We start from the raw sequence: 17377 nt of genomic DNA on the forward strand, positions 1-17377 counted from the left end.
TCCTACATTAATATACAGACTGAGACAAACTCTTCATGTTTCTTCATGTACTGACTCTGAGAATACATTCTCTTATGGCTATAGGCAGTTTATTCACTCCCTGTGCATACTTAGTTAGTCAGGGTTTGTGCGCAATTATGTGTATACATGCCCATGTGTTCGATACCTGGTTGCATTTTATTTCTGTTATTTGCTATGGCTAAAATTATTATGAATAATTGAAGAAAGAGAAGAAAACAAAGAAATTCATTGCTTTTCACTGAGTCAGTAACGTACACACTTTCAGTTAAAGTGCTTCTTTTCATCATTTATGAGATTTGATTTTCTTGTACTGTAATCCACTGTATGATGATGGACCCTGTTTTACACATGAAGTGCATTTCTAAATGTGCTTATCGTGTATACGCACACTGTCTCCCATGTCCTGTCCTGTCTCTCTAGACTTGTGGGAAGCGCAAATGAAAGTAACAGAGTCTCAGTAGGTTGCGTTTCCTCTTGCTGCCCTCCGTCCTGGTCCGGCTTCCTCCTCCCATGTCTTCCAATCTCTCTGCTGTTCCTCCTCCCACCACCAGGGGACCTCGTAGCGAGCCCCAGGAGCGCACCTTTCCCTTGCCCCTGTTCAGACTACCGTGCTGATCCGGCTGACAGGCTTGGATTTGGCCCGGTCGACCGTGCCAGTTTGACCTGGCGATGGTGCCGTGACCTGTGGCGGTGGCGGGGCGGGGTGCGAGGGGGGGGGGAGAGGGGAGAGAGGCGTAAGAGGGGTAAGGGGGGTGGAAGGGGGGGGTAAAGGGGAGTGGAGGGGGGGAGGTGGGATGGAGGAAAGCGGAGGATACGGGGGCGGATACGGGGCGGCCGGCGACGCGTGCTGGGCCGTGGCGGGTGGAGCGGAGGCTGGCAGGGGTGGTGGAGTGGGCGCTGGGAAGGGGGGCGGCGGGCTGGCGAACACGAAGTGTGGCGGATGGGCAGGGTGGGGCGTATGCCCGTGGGAGAGTGCGTGTTGGTGCGGGTGTGGTTGTGAGTGTGACAGCGCTAGTGGCGTTTTGCCCACAACGGCGCCCCCTCTGGCCGAGTGTGTGAGCTGTGCGTGGCAGAGGGCAAACGGCGGGTGTTGGGATAGTGGGGAGTGAGGAGAAAGGGGGGGAGGAGGCACGCACGTCGAGCCCCCGTTGCCCGAATTCCCGAAGCGAGCCTGAAAAGCATGTTGGGAGAGCGTTGGCAGATAGGGGGAGGAGTTGTGGGTTGGTCGGCGTGGTAGCGTGACCCGCTGTAACGTGGCATGCTGGCGTTGTGGACCACCGTGTTGGCAGCGCTGGTGCGGGTGGCAGTACGGTGGCGGGGGGTGCCCAGCCATGCCCGCACCCATAGTGTGGCAGTACTGGATCTTGGACATGCCAGTGGACTCTGGAGGGCACAGGGGCAAAGGGGATAGAGGCGGTGGTGGTGCTGGCACCGTAGGGACGGGGTAGGGTGGCCCCGGCGGGATGATGGGGCCTGGTGCTTTGGCCCGTTTCGTCCCAAACAGTGATCCCAGGAAGGAGGTGGCGCTGGTTGTCGTCCCACTGGTGGTACCTCTCTCGCTGCTGCTGCTGCTGCTGGAGGCTGGAGGTGCAGTGCCAGGAGGTGCGGGCGCCGTGGTGTGTTGCTGCCCCGGCCCACCCCCCACCCCCACTCCGGGGCTCAGGATGGGGCGGTGAGGCCGGTAATCTTCGGTTCCATAGCAGCTCGACAGCACAGTAGCTACTGGGTAACGCTGGTGAGGCTGTGGACTGCTAATGATGGAACCCTAAGACAAAGAGAGTGGGGGGAGAGGAGGAGGAGACGGCAGGACAGCAAGAAGAGGAAACACAGAGGGGAGGAGGGAGGCATGAGGAAACAGAGAACACAGAAAGAAGTGCAAGTGCAGACAGATGTGAACAAGGGATAATAGCAGGATGAGTGTGAACAGTAGTATCGGGAAGCATAGGAGAAATATGGGAGAGAGAGAAAGACAAGAGGATAGTATGACAGTTTCATAAGACAGGGGAGGGGAAATGGGTGAGTTGATTAGAGTCATGGAACAACTTCACTTCTGTATCAAACCTTAAAACAATGAAAATTTATAAAGACAACTAGATGCAGATGCTGGATCATGCCTATCCATGCAGGAAGACCACACACAGCGCAAACTCCACAACAAATAAAACAGCAACAACAAGATCCAATATGCAACGGCTCACTCAGTCACAGATTCGATGGCTGGCGTCTTTTCATTTTCTTCCAAGCCAATATATAATAAATCATCATCCTGATGCACTAGTAGGGAGCATATCAGCATGCACACAGGCATGAAATACAGAGATGCAAATTTATGACTCTGGGTGTTTGGGGGGATAGAGAGACATGCGAGGCTGAGCCGCATGTTTTTTTTTTTTTCTCAAGGTGGGGTTCTTGGGACAGACATGCGAGGTGAGTGAGGTGGTCACTTTAGTGATGGATTTTTTGGGCGAAAGCTAAAGATACAGACCTCTGCTCCACTCAGACTTACTTCCATTGTACTGTCAAGGGAACCAACGCTGTTTCTGCGACCACGTTTCCCTGCATCCAGTTAGGTTGTAAATGTGTGAGTGATGGCATTTACTTGTGTTTATGTTATCTTACTGTAAATGTATCGTATATGAATGTATTACTTAGAGCATATAGAATGCTTCCATTTATTAGTGTGTAATCTTGTCTGTATTTGTGCGTTTCTCACCTGAATCAGACAGGTCCCTAAGTGAGGAGCTGAGAGCAGTGCGTTTCAGGCCTTCACTGGGTGAATAGTTGTCATCCAAACTAGATCTTCCAATGCTGCCATTCACTACTTCGTTCTTGACTCCACCCACACCTCCACCCACCACACTGCTGCTAAGAAGGCTGGGCCGCATCACGCCTTTTTGCTTTTCAAGCTCCGCTGCAGAAATAAAAAAGAGCAGCATATTAGACAGAGAAAGATAGATGATAACAGGGATGAGGAATACTACACTGTGTCTGAGTTACCGTTTAATCAGGTGAATTTTTCATGCATTTTGCCTCCAGAAAATATTTATCCTCTTGTGATTATGTCTCTTTTTTCTGTATTGCAACATCAAATTTAAGTATATTAGAGTAAGATTTTTTTTCTGCACCTTTTGAAGTGACTTTCTACAGAAATAAAATGTAATAAAATGTCTAGATGGCCTCAGAAGAATTTTTTTTAAAAAGTTTTAATTAAAGCTGCTTAATCGATAAGCACCCCCCCCCCCCCCCCCCCCCCCCAATTACACCTTTGAGTTGTCTCTATGAGCTTTGAACATTTTGATTTTGGCATTTTCTCCCATTCCTCAATGCAAAATTTCTCCGACTCTCCCAAAATAGATGGAGAACGTTGGTGGACAGTGATTTTCAGGTCATCCAGATTTTCAATTGGATTTAAGTTTGGGCTTTGACTTTGCAAATCTCATTGCACAGTTACTTTCCATTCTGAATTTTATAGACAGGATGACTGCATCATGTGACTTCTCCTGTGTTATTTAATACTATAAAAAATGCATTACCATGTTTTACTGTATGCTCAATATCAACCATGCACTTGTCCGAGAGAATGAGGGACATATACTTCACAAAAGTTACCAACAGAGGGGGCTCTACTCACATTCAACCCTGTATTTCTCCATCTCCTGCACCTCAGCAATGCTCTCTCTCAGGTCACTGACGAAGCGCGTGCGGTCCTGCTGACTGGGCGCATTGAACACAATTAGCACCTTACGTTCACCTCCTGGGATGGCTGACGTTAGTCTGACGCCGTGAGGGTAGTCTATGAAAGAAAGAAAACAGAAAGACGTTCTCAGCTATACTTTAATTTTGAGATCTTTATGGAAACATGCATAAAAATACAGATGTGCAAATCTTACAGGAGTTTTGGAACATGTGTACTTGCATCTCCACCAGAGGAAATGACTGCCGGAAACTGTATGTCACCGACGTTTTCTTCTTCTGGAAGATCTTTGTTACCTGTCAAGATGAAGAAGATAAAAATGAGCAAAATAAGACATAGCCTTCATATGAGGAAAAGTAATGAGTTTGCTGTTATTGACAAGCGTACCACCAACAGGTCGTTGAAGAGGAACACCTCTCTCTGATGTACACCGGTGCGCTGTGGTCGGTTGGGGTCAGGCACCTCGTAAAGCTGGCAGCAGCACACCAGCCTGCGATGGGGAAGAGACAGGACCTGCAGAACGAGTTCAGGTTCAGCAACAGAAGTAGCACTATTAACTTTGACAGTGGTTGCTAAAATGCATTTACAAGAGATCATGACAAAAAATGGAACCTATGGAACGCACTGGTTTCTTGCCCACGATGACTCTCTCCACAGCCTGGACCTGCGAGACATGGTCATCATTGGTCCTTAGTTCCCACTTCTGAATACGCTGGTAGATCCCCACCAGCAGGTCACGTGGGATATCCTGTCCATTATCTACTCCTGAAGGACACAGGGCACTCACTGTTAGAACTGTTACTGAACATTTATTATAGTTTTATAGTGCTGTTTTTAAAATATTCCCTGATTTATTAATTATTATCTGCTGAAATAAGCCGATATGATACACAAGCAGATTATTTTAGAAAGTCCTCAATATGATTCTGTGTGTTTATATGTGTGTGTAGTATGTGTGTATGCAAATATGCCAGAAATGTCACCTCGCAGGTTCTTAATGAAGTCGTCCAACTTCATCTTCCTGTCTGGTTTGACGCTTGGGCTGTACATGTCTGTGTTGAGGAGGATGATGGCAAAAGCCAGAATGAAGATAGTGTCAGGATTCTGGAACTGGCGCACCAGTACAGGGTTACACACACAATACCTTTGACTGAGAGGGAAGAGAGAAATACAGAAATAAACAAAGCTTTCTAAATACTCTACGTACAATCAAGTACTAATACTGATGTTCATATATAAATGCAAAAAAAAAAAAAGATAAGACACCTGAAAGCCTCAATAAGTCGTTCTACTTTTTGGGCCTCTCCTTGCACCTTGATCTGGGCTTGAAACTTCCGTAGAGCATCATCTAGATCCATTCCGGAGAAGTCCATCTCGTCAACCACGCAACTGAAATATGAATAGAATTTTTGCATTTGCTGCAGTCTTTTAAAAAAATGTTTTTTAATCAGACTTGATGTAAATTCTTGAAAATCTACACTGTTGATTGTTCATAGCTGTATAATGCACAATATTTTCCAATTCTTGCATAACACTATAGAATTTAACCTCCAGTGTTCTTTTAGTCTTTAGGTTTATTTGTTCTTAATTATGTTATCGCATTTTTCTTGCAGAACATTTACTGACTCGAGTACATCCTTGTTGAACTGCTTCTGTCGGTTGCCCAGGAACTCCCCGATCATCTGTCGGCTTAGGCCCTTCCTCTCTAGGATAAAGCGGGCAATGCCAACAGGCGTGTCCGACACAAAGCCACGTTCTATCAGGTATTGAATGCCCTTCTCTGGTTTCCTGTGGTTCAAAGAGATACAGTTCAGTTTAATGTACCAAGAATAACAAAAATGAATATTGCATATGTTCCAGATAGTAGTATGCAGTTAGTTGTAGTGTATTATGATCACCATAAGGTGAGTCCGCTATATTGGGATATCAATTACTTAAACGATTTTTTAAAGCCATTGAACAAGAGGCTTATATAGCCACTTTAGTTTGAAGTGTATATTAATTCATTATTTCATAGAGATAATAATATCATTTAGGATCTTGCATTTACAAGCCTATTTAGGATTTTGCCAGATCTAGTGTTCTGGAAAGTATAATTCAGGCAATTCACTTTGTTGAATTGAAATCCCTGAAAAGCCCCATAGTTTTGTCCATTTTGCTCACTTGTTGAAGAGGTTGAGTCCGATGCGATACTGCCTTCTCTGTGCCACGTCACTGTTGAAAGGAGGAGAGTCCCAGCTGTGGCGGCTCTCCCTCTGGTACGTCTGCTTGCCCATAGGCGGCAGTGGTTCCCGCAGGCTGTCCCTGGACGATGAGCCAGAGCTGCAGTTAATGGTCTCGTTGGAGTTTGTGGTGGAGTTTAGTGAGTCATTATCGCCATCTGAGCAACACTGCTGATCCAAGCCACCGGAAGGCAGCTGTGCGGAAGAGGAGGATGAGAGCGGTGTAGTGGGGGGCTGCTGGGGGGATGAGGAAGAAGATGGAGTGTCAGGATACTGGTGATGATGGTGGTGGTGATGATGGTGGTGATGGTGAGTAACATGATGTGGGAGTTGTGTTGCTATTGGGCGGCTAGCTGGACGTGCTTGGCCTTGCGCTTTGGCATTGGGATTGTGCTTTAGAGTGCCCTGAGGTGAGCCCCCACTTGAGTCCTGCTCATATACCAGCTGCCGGCCTAGGGAACCACGGTCTGAGCGGTCGCTCATGTCCACTGAGCTGTCGCTGGGTGGCTCGATTGTGAGCAGAGGCAAATGTGCCCCTCGGAGGCGGTAATCTCTGCACTCTGTACATGGCGTGCTGCGTCGGCTGTTGCTGCTGCCACCTCCTTCAGTGTCCCGACTGTCCTCTCGCCCACCGACCCCACTGGTCATACCCCCCCAGAATTCAGTGTCTGTACTGCTTGGTGCCCGGTCCAGAGAGAGGGGTGATGAGGGCAAACCGTCATCCATGTAGAGTGTGACATCGCTATATGACGTAGCCGTGCTATCCTCATGCATGCTCAGACCACCTCCTGTGCTGCCTCTCTCCCGCTCACCTAGTCCCCGACGGAGAGATGGGTGGCTGTTGCTGCTCCAGATGCACTCACCGAAGTCGTCTACAGCACCACTGTCCCCGAGGCCATCCTGTGAGTCGTCTCTACCTGGACGGCATGCTAGCGCATCATCGATGGAATCAGCCAGGGACTTCACCTAAAGTTTAAACAACAATGCATCAATTGTATCAATTAGGATCCTCGAAGGTTCACCATGCTAATGAACCAATATGTGAATATTAACTCTGAAAGCTTATGTTATATGCATCTTTTACGATTTGAGAGCAGCCTTCAACCAGAGCAGTTAGAGACTATACTACAATTCCAGTTGCTGAGCTTTACTACTGCTAGATAATACCCCCACCTGTTTAGAGAATGAGTCCTCTAAATGGGTATATTCTGGCTGGGCAGGTGAATCGGGCTCCAGGTCAGGTGAATGTGGAGGGCCCATGCCGGGACTGTGGCAGGTCTGTGGCTGTGCTTGAGGCTGGCGGTCATCAAATGAGTACTGCATACGCATGTTGGACAGGATGATGCGCCGTGTCATCCGGCTCTCGGAAGCTGAGCTGCGCAGGCGCTCAAAGTTCTTGTTCATGCGATACTGACGGAAGGCAGTCTGAATGGTGCGTGCTGCTCGTCTGCTCAGGAAGTAGCCACCATATTTCCTCTCTAGCATCTCCACCTGGAAAATAATAGTTAATCAGACCACTTAACATCAGCTTGTCTGTAAAAGTCTAGGATGTTTTTCTATTTTGGCATTAGTTCACACCATAGTATATATCAGAACCTTAATGAAAATGGTGAAAATACACCACTGACCACTCCAGCCACCATTATGGTTTTAAACTACAGAGGTTTCTGTATATCATAACTGCTGTACCTTCTTGTCCTGGAGGTCAGTTGAGAGCTCATAACTGTCAGACAGAGCTTTGCACCTCTTGTTCTCCTCCTCCTCCTGTTTGCGTAAGGCCAGACTAGCTGGCTGGTTACGGGTCCGCTGTGCCCAGGTGAGGCAGGCTGGGCTTGGAGGGCCCACAACTGGCCCCCGGGGGGCGGGGGGGCCACAGCTTCCTTCCCGGTAGCAGTCTGAGCGATGCTGATAAGGGGTTTTACCGCTGTCTGAGAAGGGGTTTGAGTCTGAGGCACGAGTCTCGTCATCAACACTGCATTTGGAGTAAAATAGAGAATACAAAAGGAACTTTCAAATGTGAAACACTGCATAAAGACATGAGATAAAAATCACCAACTCGATCCATTTTCCACGACTTTGCATTTTCAGAAGTAGACATCGGAGTTTACAAATTTTCCACAATTACTTAAGACTTCTTCTACAAATACTTAAGACTTGCCTATTTTTTATGTCTTCAAAAAATTCAATTGCCATGCAGCTTGTCTATGCTAGATTGATTTGATAACTTTTGGTAAAATGGAACACCACTGTATTATTTTATTTATGGTCTATTAATGTTATTTTGCTTCTAAGAGTCATACATTGAATAGGACTTTTAGAAACTGTGCTGTATGTGCCATCATACAGCTCTGAACAGACTCACTTGTAGGCTTCAGCCCCCTGGAGCATGTCTCCTTTCCTGCTGCGTAACACTGATGGATTCATACATACACAGCCATAAACACACAGCACAAAATCACCACAGCGTTGCGCTTGCTATTCGGTTAGTTCGTCAGCAACTCCCCAACGCAAAAATACAGCCGACCACAATGCTTATGACATAATTACAACTCACAAAGTCCTCTTATCTGGAAATAATGTGATTGCGTAGGCTGTCACTGTTTCCCCAGTACCACTGCCCATGTCAGGTCTGCGACAGGAAACATCGCAGCATGTGACTGCAGGGACTGACGCATATTTCCAGCAATCTGGATCCAAAAAACTGATGAAGCCTGTGTCATTTCCTCTAATGTTCCTCCACCTTCTGCAAATGTGCTTCACTTTAAGCAACACTTGTCCGTGTCCTGTGTTCCACTATGTGATTATGTATCTCATCATTCCAATACACCAATACGCACTATATCCTAAAACACAGTGTAGCACTTTTCACCTTTTAACCACATGTATCAGACCCCAGAACAGGAAAGCATTGACAATAACCTCCGTCCAAATCATTTGTTACTGCAGAAAGGCATACAAATTTTCCGAGAGCAACAATAAAAAGGGAGATAAAAAATTATAACTAGATATGTTAACTTACTGTACAGCCATAGACAGACCAACTCAATCAAACAAACACAAACACACGCATGTCCTTTTAGTGACCAAGCACAGGGAAGCCCCTTGGTGAAATCCCAAGTTTAACAATCCACTAGCTCTACAAGTTAACTCAGCTGTTATGTAAAAAGTCAGGAGGTCACCACCACCTGGTCACATGTCCATGTACCTCCCTTCCTCCCTCCCCTACTCCCTCCTTCCCTTTTTCCTTCTTGCTGTTCGAATTACATGAAGTGCATTGGAGCAGTGTGCATACCTAAACGTCTTAGTTTGACCTCAGAGGTTTGCATTTGTAGACTTTTATATGATTCGCTCTTATTATAGAGGGGGGTAAAAACAACTTTTAACAGCTTACGAAGTAAGCTGGATGTGAATGGATGTGAAAAAAAAAAGTTTTACAATAGAGCAAACTGTAATACCAGGAAGTCATTGGAGGATTTGGAACACATGTACAGTATGTTACTGTCTTATTATCATTCTGTGAATTTTTTTTGGGTGCCACATACCATGCAGGGTGACATTCTGCAAATTCTAGCCAAGCCTCTGATGTACGTCATTGCAGCTGCATCATATAGCCGCATTGTGTTGTGAAACGCTGAGTCATCTCTGTCATGATTAGAAAATACCAAATGCTTTCTATACAAAGTTTTAAATTTTCAGGAGGTTTGTGTCTTTGTGGGGACCAAATGTCCCTGTAATGCTAGAAATTCAATATGTGACGATTTTGACCTTGTGGGGGTGTTTAATGAAAATACAAAAAAGACTTCCCTTTTGTTACTGAAGGTTTAAGGATAGATGTAAGTGTAGGCGTAGTGTTATTTAGCTGTATTAATACAAAAATCAGTAGAAATTCTCCATAAAGTTAAGATACTTGTGTGTGTGTGTGTGTGTGTGTGTGTGTGTGTGTCCACATCACACTTTCTCTTCTTTGTTACCTGTTTTAACCCTTTGCTCCCGCCACACTCCCTGACCACCCACACGCACACTCACATACACACAGAAAGGAGGAATCCGAGTTGCTTAGAGACAGTTGCTGTGAGACCAGTGTGGGAGGAGAGACAGTCCTTCGAGAAAGAGAAAAGATGGAGTTGCTATGGTTACCGAGGTTTTGTACGGAGCGTGTTGCGAGTGCGAGTTGTGGAAATGATTTACAGTGTTACATTTGGCAGCAGACTACTAATATAACAAATATTATAATTGCCCTCAGGTCCCAATGAGTACTAGGCACTGCCATGATTCTTTGGTAGCGCAGGGTTTTGGTATAGGTGTAACAGTTGAAGATCAATAAATAAAAGTGTAAAAAAAAAAAAAACCTGCAAGTAAAAACAGCATTCAAATCAGCATGATGCTGCATTATGTAATAGCTCTGTATTTTCCTCATACAGTAGTTCTGCAGCTGTAAACTTAAATCCCTTAAATATCTCATACAAAATACACTTTGTCCAATATTTCTGGATTTTAAAAAAGCCAGAATTAAACCCCTTCCTCTCGTACATAAGAGTGCTAAGGGGAATTGGAGTCAAAGCAGTGGTATCAGGTCTAGTGTAGAAGGAATCTTGCTTTCGTTCTGAAGAAAAATCAGACCGAAGCAATCCTCTGAACTGATTAAACCATTCACATTTTGTAAGTCTGTAGTTCGTACTTGAGAAAGCCACACAAGAAAGACTTCATAAAGCCTCAGGCTACACTGCATAATGGATAACAGAACAATTTACAGTGCACAAGTAGAGGAGGGGCTTGTTCTGTCTCATTATTTAGAGATCACTTTTTTTTTTATTTAGATGTTTCTTTATGTAAGATGCAAGAAAGGTTGTGCTTAAATATGTGATAATATTTAAACAAATGGCTGATAGCTACCACTTTATCCTCATATACTTATATACATTATCCAGTGCCTCATTATAAGACAGCTAACCTAATTCCCAATGGGGCATCTATCTTTATAACCAAAGATGTTAATTGGAGGTATTGGAGGTAGCCACGTGTTTTTAAAGTCACATTACTGTGTGCGTTATTGGTAAAAAGAATGCTCATCCCTACATTGTGTTTTCCCAGGATCGCACACAGTCTTCCACGTGCTGCGCGACCTCGGGTTATCATTTGCATACTGATGACAGATAAGCAAAATGAGCAGATCAGAGTCAGCATGAACGGAAGAACTTCATGAGTTTATTTTTAGATAACTCGTTTGATTCGTTTCCTGTTTGTAAACATGTTCATGCATGCTGCTGTGAAAGTCAGCCATTTAGACAGGCAGGAAGCCAACCTGTTTTCCTAAGTACTCATTAAAATGTATAAAATGTTTCAAATGTATTGCTCACAATACAAATATGAATTATAGTGTTTGGTTGATTATGATTTTCAAAATGGTTTACCCTGGTTAACAGCTAAATGATTCAGGCAGACTGCACTCTTGCTATAAAAAATAAACAAGGTTAAAGAACACTTGTGGAGGGACCTTGGACCACTCATCCGTGCAGAGCTCTTTTATATCCTTGGACTTCGGACTGCCTTCTTCACTACACGCCACAGCTGCTCAACATGGATTAAATACAGTGGCTCAGATGGCAATGCAAAACATTAATTTTGTGTCCCTTTCGCCATTTCTCAGTCGATTTGGTTATAAACTCACCGGCCAGTTTAATAGGAACGACTGTAGCTCTGCTTATTCGTGTGACTATCCAATCAGCCAATCATGCGGCAGCCGCACAATGCATAAAATCATACAGATACTGGTCAATTAATGTTCACATCAAACACCAAAATGAGGAAACTTTGTGACGGCCTGTGGTATGTTTGTTGGTGCCAGACATCACCTGCCTTTTTCCTAATCTTCAACAGTGCAGTTTGGGTGAATGGGACTGTGTCTCATGTACAACCCTGTTAGGAAGCTTGGAACTATACAATATCTGTAACCTGGGGTTAAATACTTTACTTAACCCCTGATGTCTTTTAGTTCCTCTTGAGGCCCTTCTAGAGTCAAACCGGTAAGATACCGGCTGAGACAGCCATAGAGATCTCTTTTGAAGTGTGTTAGACCTACATGTTATTTAACAGACCCTTCAAAAGTAATCACTAAAGAAAGAATAAAAATCTCCATCAGCTAGTCTCACAGGCAGATACAGATGTTCTGTAATGTCTATGGCAGGTAGACATAAAGTGACTGTTTAATATTAACACTCATTTAGGTTTACAAACTTTCCCTATTTTAATTCCATAAGGAATGTTCTTCTTGTTAAGAAAACTTGTTATGACCTGCTCAACAAGTTCTTCGACAAAGCTGCTCTTAAATGTCGAGTACAGTAATCATGGTTCTGCCTTAAATTATATCAATTTTCTTTTCAATTTTCTACTAATAAAATTTCTAAAAGAACTAATAATTGAGTATCAAATCATGGGTCATGATTTACATGAACCCTACAGTTCAAAGCTATGACTGTGTAGACAAACTGCAAGGCAAATATCACAAAAATGTACCATGTGAGTAAGTTCACAGACAGACATGCCAAGCATTTGGATGACGTGTCATCACAGTTTTTCTTTGCTTCTTCTGCCAAGTTATGCAAGAGCAAGCAGGACGGCTAAAATTAGCCCGTTTTTTAACTAATGTTTCACATGGAAATGAGCTGTGGGATTGGGAACAGGCTGTGTATGTCCAAACACCGGGTCCTCAGATAAAGGATACGGTTCAGTAAGACGTGACAGTGGAAAGCCAATATTGGGATTGAAGAGAAATAAAAGCAAATTAGGGAGGATATCAAGTTTCTTTATACTTGGCAGCTCGATGAAAAGATGAAAAGGTGACCCAAAGCAGACTCATACTTCATATAGGAATCCAATTTGACAGTGTAAGGGAAATTACTCATTTTTACTTTGTAATAGTTTTGTTCTTGTTATTTTTCGGTTCATCTGAGGATAACACCTATGAAGGCCATGTCACTGAGATCAGTACAGAATGTTTATCTGCTTACAGAGACACAAACATGTTCTGTTCAAGGTTCGTCTGTACATCTTCCAAGACCCTAAAACAAAGCCCGTTTGAACTGCCTCAAACTGCTTCTTATCGGTACACAGAAGTGTGTCATGCTCTGCGTTTCATATATATTATAGTAGTGCTTCAGCACAAGAGCGCTCTCATTATTCTATCCTGCTTTATTCTATCCTGTATTAACCATCTTTCTGTAATAAACCTTTTTACCTTCAGAGGACGAGTCTGCGAGTGTTGTCTAATTTCCATGACAATTTGGTATCCCTGGGTGGGCTGTGCGAGTCTTTTCAGCTTTTCTGGACAACAAACAAACTGGAGGCTTTGCTGTGCAGAGTAAAAGACCGATGCAGCCTTTCCACTGACTGGTAGGAAGCATCAAGAATTTAGAATTAGAATTAGAATTTTATGAAGTCATAGTGTATTGCTGTCTGTGTGGAAGGGAGTCAATGATTTAGAATTAGAATTTTATGACGTCATTGTGTATTGCTGTCTGTATGGAAGGGAGTCAATGATATAAGAAATGCGCGTATTACATTGAGAGAAGTATTACATGGAGCGATTTCTTATAAGAAGTTCCAGGAACTTCGCCTCTGCGACAGCAGAGATCTTGGTGTTTCTTAGATCACAGCTTCAAAACAGATATATACCGACAGGTATCTATATATATATATATAGAGACAGAGAGATTATAACGGTAAAATATTTGCTAACGGAAAGAGTCCGGTTCGAGCAATAAATAAGTAAAGAGAGTACTTATTAAGAAGCGCAAGAGGCGCAGTATTTTTGCGGCGGATTATTATCAAGTGGCATGCCCCATTGACTCATTCCATCATATCAGCGGTACATGATATATTTGGCAAATTTAACGCACAAGTCAATTTTACTGACATAAATAATAATAATAATAATAATAATAATAATAATAATAATATATATTTAAAAAAAAAAAAAAAAAAAAAAAGAAGGGAAGAGAAACCTGTAAGTCCTACCAAATTGCTGTATGTGGACTCGCCCTCACGGGTAAACTCTTTTACATTCTATTGAACCTATAAGTTCTATGATTAATTGAATGTCTAGAGATTTGGCACACATTTTGAACCTTTTCTGTCTGTGCCAGACATGCCAAATCCTTACACTATATTAAGCCAGGTTCCGGCAAATAGCGAATGGTTTTCAGTTGTAGATTTAGCTATTGCATTTTTCAGTATTCCTCTGGACAAAAATAGCCAGTTCTGGGTTGCGTTCATGTTTGACGGTCGTCCTTACACATTCACTCGTCTACGTCAGGGATATTGTGAATCACCAACAATTTATAGCCAGGTGCTGAAGGATAGCTTGGCGTCTTTAGTGTTGTCCCCAGGTTCCGGGTTGCTTCAATACATCAACGATCTAATGATTTGCGCCCCCTCCAGGGCACAGTGTCAAACTGACACCATTAAACTGTTGCAGCATCTCGCTAAGGAGGGACACAAAGCCAGTCTCTCAAAGTTACAGTTTGTGAAGCAAGAAGTGAGGTTCTTGGGTCATGACATTTCTGCAAAGGGAAAGAAACTCTCAGCTGGCAGAGTATCTACAGTCCAGAAGATTCCCAAGCCCCTGACGAAGAAACAGGTCCTATCTTTCCTAGGGATGTGTTCCTACTGTAGGACTTTAATTCCTAATTATTCCATTCTCGAGGCACCTATTAGAGATATTGCACACGCATCAGGGTTGACGGCTCACTCACAGGTAAGTTGGACGCTGGAAGCAGAGAGAGCCTTTGTAGAATTAAAACAGGCTCTATAGACAACTCCATCCTTAGGGCTACCAGACCCCACCAAACATTTTGTACAGACTGTGTACGAAAAATCAGGCTGCATGACCTCCGTCTTGTTACAAAAACATGGAGACAAGTTGAGACCTGTGGCATATCTCTCTGGTAAGATAGACCCTGTAGCAGCAGGTTTTCCTCCGTATATGAGAGCAGTTGCAGCAGCTGAGAAAGCTGTGGTGGCATCCAGAGACCTGGTAGGTTACTCGGAATTGACCTTTCTGGTGCCACATGAAGTGTCATTACTCATGCTTGAACAAAAGAACTCTCACCTGTCCACCCAACGGTGGCTGCGCTATAACACTATACTACTAGATATGCCAAATGTCACTATAAAACGATGTGCTGTCCTTAACCCTGCTACTCTCCTTCCCACAGAGGAAGATGCGGAACCACATGACTGTGTTGTACTGACTAACGAACTCTGCTCTCCTAGAATTGACAAGAAGGATGTCCCGTTGTCAAATCCAGATCTAATCCTTTATCGTGGATGGCTCAGCGTCACGCAATCCAGAGACAGGTAAAAATCGAGTGGGCTATGCTGTGGTAACCGCACATGAGGCTGTCGTGTCAGGAAGTCTCTCCTCAAACCTGTCAGCACAAGCAGCTGAACTGTATGCCCTCATAGAAGCATGTAAACATGCTGAGGGACAGTACATACACAGACAGTAGATATGCCTTTGGGGTAGTACATGATTTTGGAACAATTTGGAAACACAGGAAGTTCCTGGTGAGTTCAGGAACACACATAGCCCACCACAAACTAGTCTCTGAGCCGCTGGACGCAGTTCTACTCTCTAAAGCTATTGCGGTATGCAAATGTGATGCACACGCTAACAAATTAGAACCTGTTTTCCTAGGAAATGCTCAAGCGGACATGAATGAATGTCACTCATTCAGCAGTTAAAGTCAACCAGAGAGCCACATGGATGCGTGCGAGCCACTGCAGGAGGGTGCCAGAGCCAAGCATTGTGCTGGAGAAGACGGGACTGCAATAGGAGAACTATACCATAATTCTCTATCAAGAGGCCTCTAGGAGGACCTACGCTCACGTGCAACGATCTGCATATACACACCCACACACATGACACACTACACCCTGACACATCAACACACCAATCCCACGCGACTCCACGATAGACGGTCTTAAGTGGTATCTTGTAGCCTGCGAAATCACAGACATGTAGTTTTTGAAGAAAATGTTGACGACACGGAAACTGTACTCTTAGGACAGGGGTGGGCAATCTTATCCGGAAAGGGCGGGTGTGGGTGCAGGTTTTCATTCCAATCAAGCAGGAGCCACACCTGATTCCACCTGTTTAATCAGTTGATCTTGGCATTCAATAGACTCAGGTGTGGCTTCTGCTTGGTTGGAATGAAAACCTGCACCCACACCGGCCCTTTCCGGATATGACTGGACACCCCTGTCTTAGGAGGACTGAACTTCATTGGTGCGTACTATATAGCTACGTGACAAGGACAGAGGTTAGACGACATGACTTTGCTGCCGCACTTCTTACGCCCCAAAGCTCCCTGACCGTAGACTACTGTTGCAGACTAGACACAAATCATTAGATGTCGACCTGCAGATCCACTCATACATACAAACCTATTCCTAATCGTGCACCCTTCTCCTGGTATAGGTGGTATCTGTTAGTAAGCCCTGTCATCGAAATAAACTCACAAATCACTGGGACCGTTCCCGACAATACTGGGGGTCCGGGGGTAGACCCTTAAGCTGGAAAGATAAACCAAAGCGTGATATAGAAGTTTATTGGGTGGAAGACTTATTGATCAATCACGCCAATCACATCGTTGCAGCAGAGAGAGACATAACTCATGTTAAATATGGACATAAAATACAAAAATTTAGTAGAAACATAAATACCCCCGAGCATAAAGATGGAGCATGCAAAATATTTTACTGACAGTGTCAATAAATCCTCTTTTACAAAGGAAATGAGATGTTTGTGCTCATATGCTATAATGTGTGTAGTAAAATTTCATGTTCCCTCACAGAAAATACCTATATTTATATCACAGCGTGGTTGAATGCTTGAATCTGATTGGATAGACGAGTGTGCGCCCTTTTCGTATAACAGCAGAGGTAGTCCCGAATGTAACATGAACGATAAGTTAAATATCAATGATCTGTTCCAATATGTTATTGTTTCTACAGTGACAGTTCATACACAGGGACTTGTATGGTGGCTTATGCTCCACATAATCTAAGACCAATAATAAGTGGATTTACAAAACATATTGTTGTACAAGAAAGTAAAATGTGTCATCGTTGATGTGGGGATAGTTTTGTTAGGAGACATTTATTTAATATTTATGGAAGGGGTCTCGAGTGTTTGTCAGCACAGGAAAGTCTTCAGGACAAAGTTTTTTGAGAGAGAGAGAGACAGAAAGAGAGAGAGAGAGAGAGAGAGAGAGAGAGAGAGAGGCCGGTGAGGGAATGACAGTTTTTCGTGGCTATAACTTATCTCTCAGACGTTCCACAACATTAAATCTATATCCCGTTAAAATGCGTGACGTTTTGTTAGTTCATAAATTAAACATTGTAACCGTCAGTGCAAATCACTGTGGTATAAGCAGAATTA

General features: G+C 43.9%; 1 protein-coding gene across 8 annotated transcripts in view; it reads right to left on the minus strand.

The window, feature by feature from the left end:
- Positions 1–474: 474 nt before the first annotated feature.
- iqsec2b (IQ motif and Sec7 domain ArfGEF 2b) overlaps positions 475–17377 on the minus strand; it is a 57759-nt gene continuing 40856 nt past the window's right edge. For 3 of the 8 annotated variants that reach the window (XM_053680109.1, XM_053680108.1, XM_053680113.1), the window contains 13 exons: positions 7627–7909; positions 7111–7428; positions 5879–6903; positions 5342–5503; positions 4982–5104; positions 4699–4865; positions 4341–4480; positions 4103–4228; positions 3912–4011; positions 3653–3814; positions 2735–2932; positions 2507–2577; positions 475–1786 (listed from right to left, as the gene is read on the minus strand). In XM_053680109.1, the coding sequence (XP_053536084.1) occupies positions 620–1786; positions 2507–2577; positions 2735–2932; positions 3653–3814; positions 3912–4011; positions 4103–4228; positions 4341–4480; positions 4699–4865; positions 4982–5104; positions 5342–5503; positions 5879–6903; positions 7111–7428; positions 7627–7909 (4042 nt within the window). In that variant the 3' untranslated portion in view covers positions 475–619. Of the gene's footprint in view, positions 1787–2506; positions 2578–2734; positions 2933–3652; positions 3815–3911; positions 4012–4102; positions 4229–4340; positions 4481–4698; positions 4866–4981; positions 5105–5341; positions 5504–5878; positions 6904–7110; positions 7429–7626; positions 7910–8299; positions 9091–17377 lie in introns of those variants that run through there. The other 5 variants (XM_053680111.1, XM_053680112.1, XM_053680110.1 and 2 more) reach the window with 5 other exon arrangements.

This window comes from Ictalurus punctatus, chromosome 5, assembly GCF_001660625.3.
Source record: "Ictalurus punctatus breed USDA103 chromosome 5, Coco_2.0, whole genome shotgun sequence".
NCBI classification, from domain to species: Eukaryota; Metazoa; Chordata; class Actinopteri; order Siluriformes; family Ictaluridae; genus Ictalurus; species Ictalurus punctatus.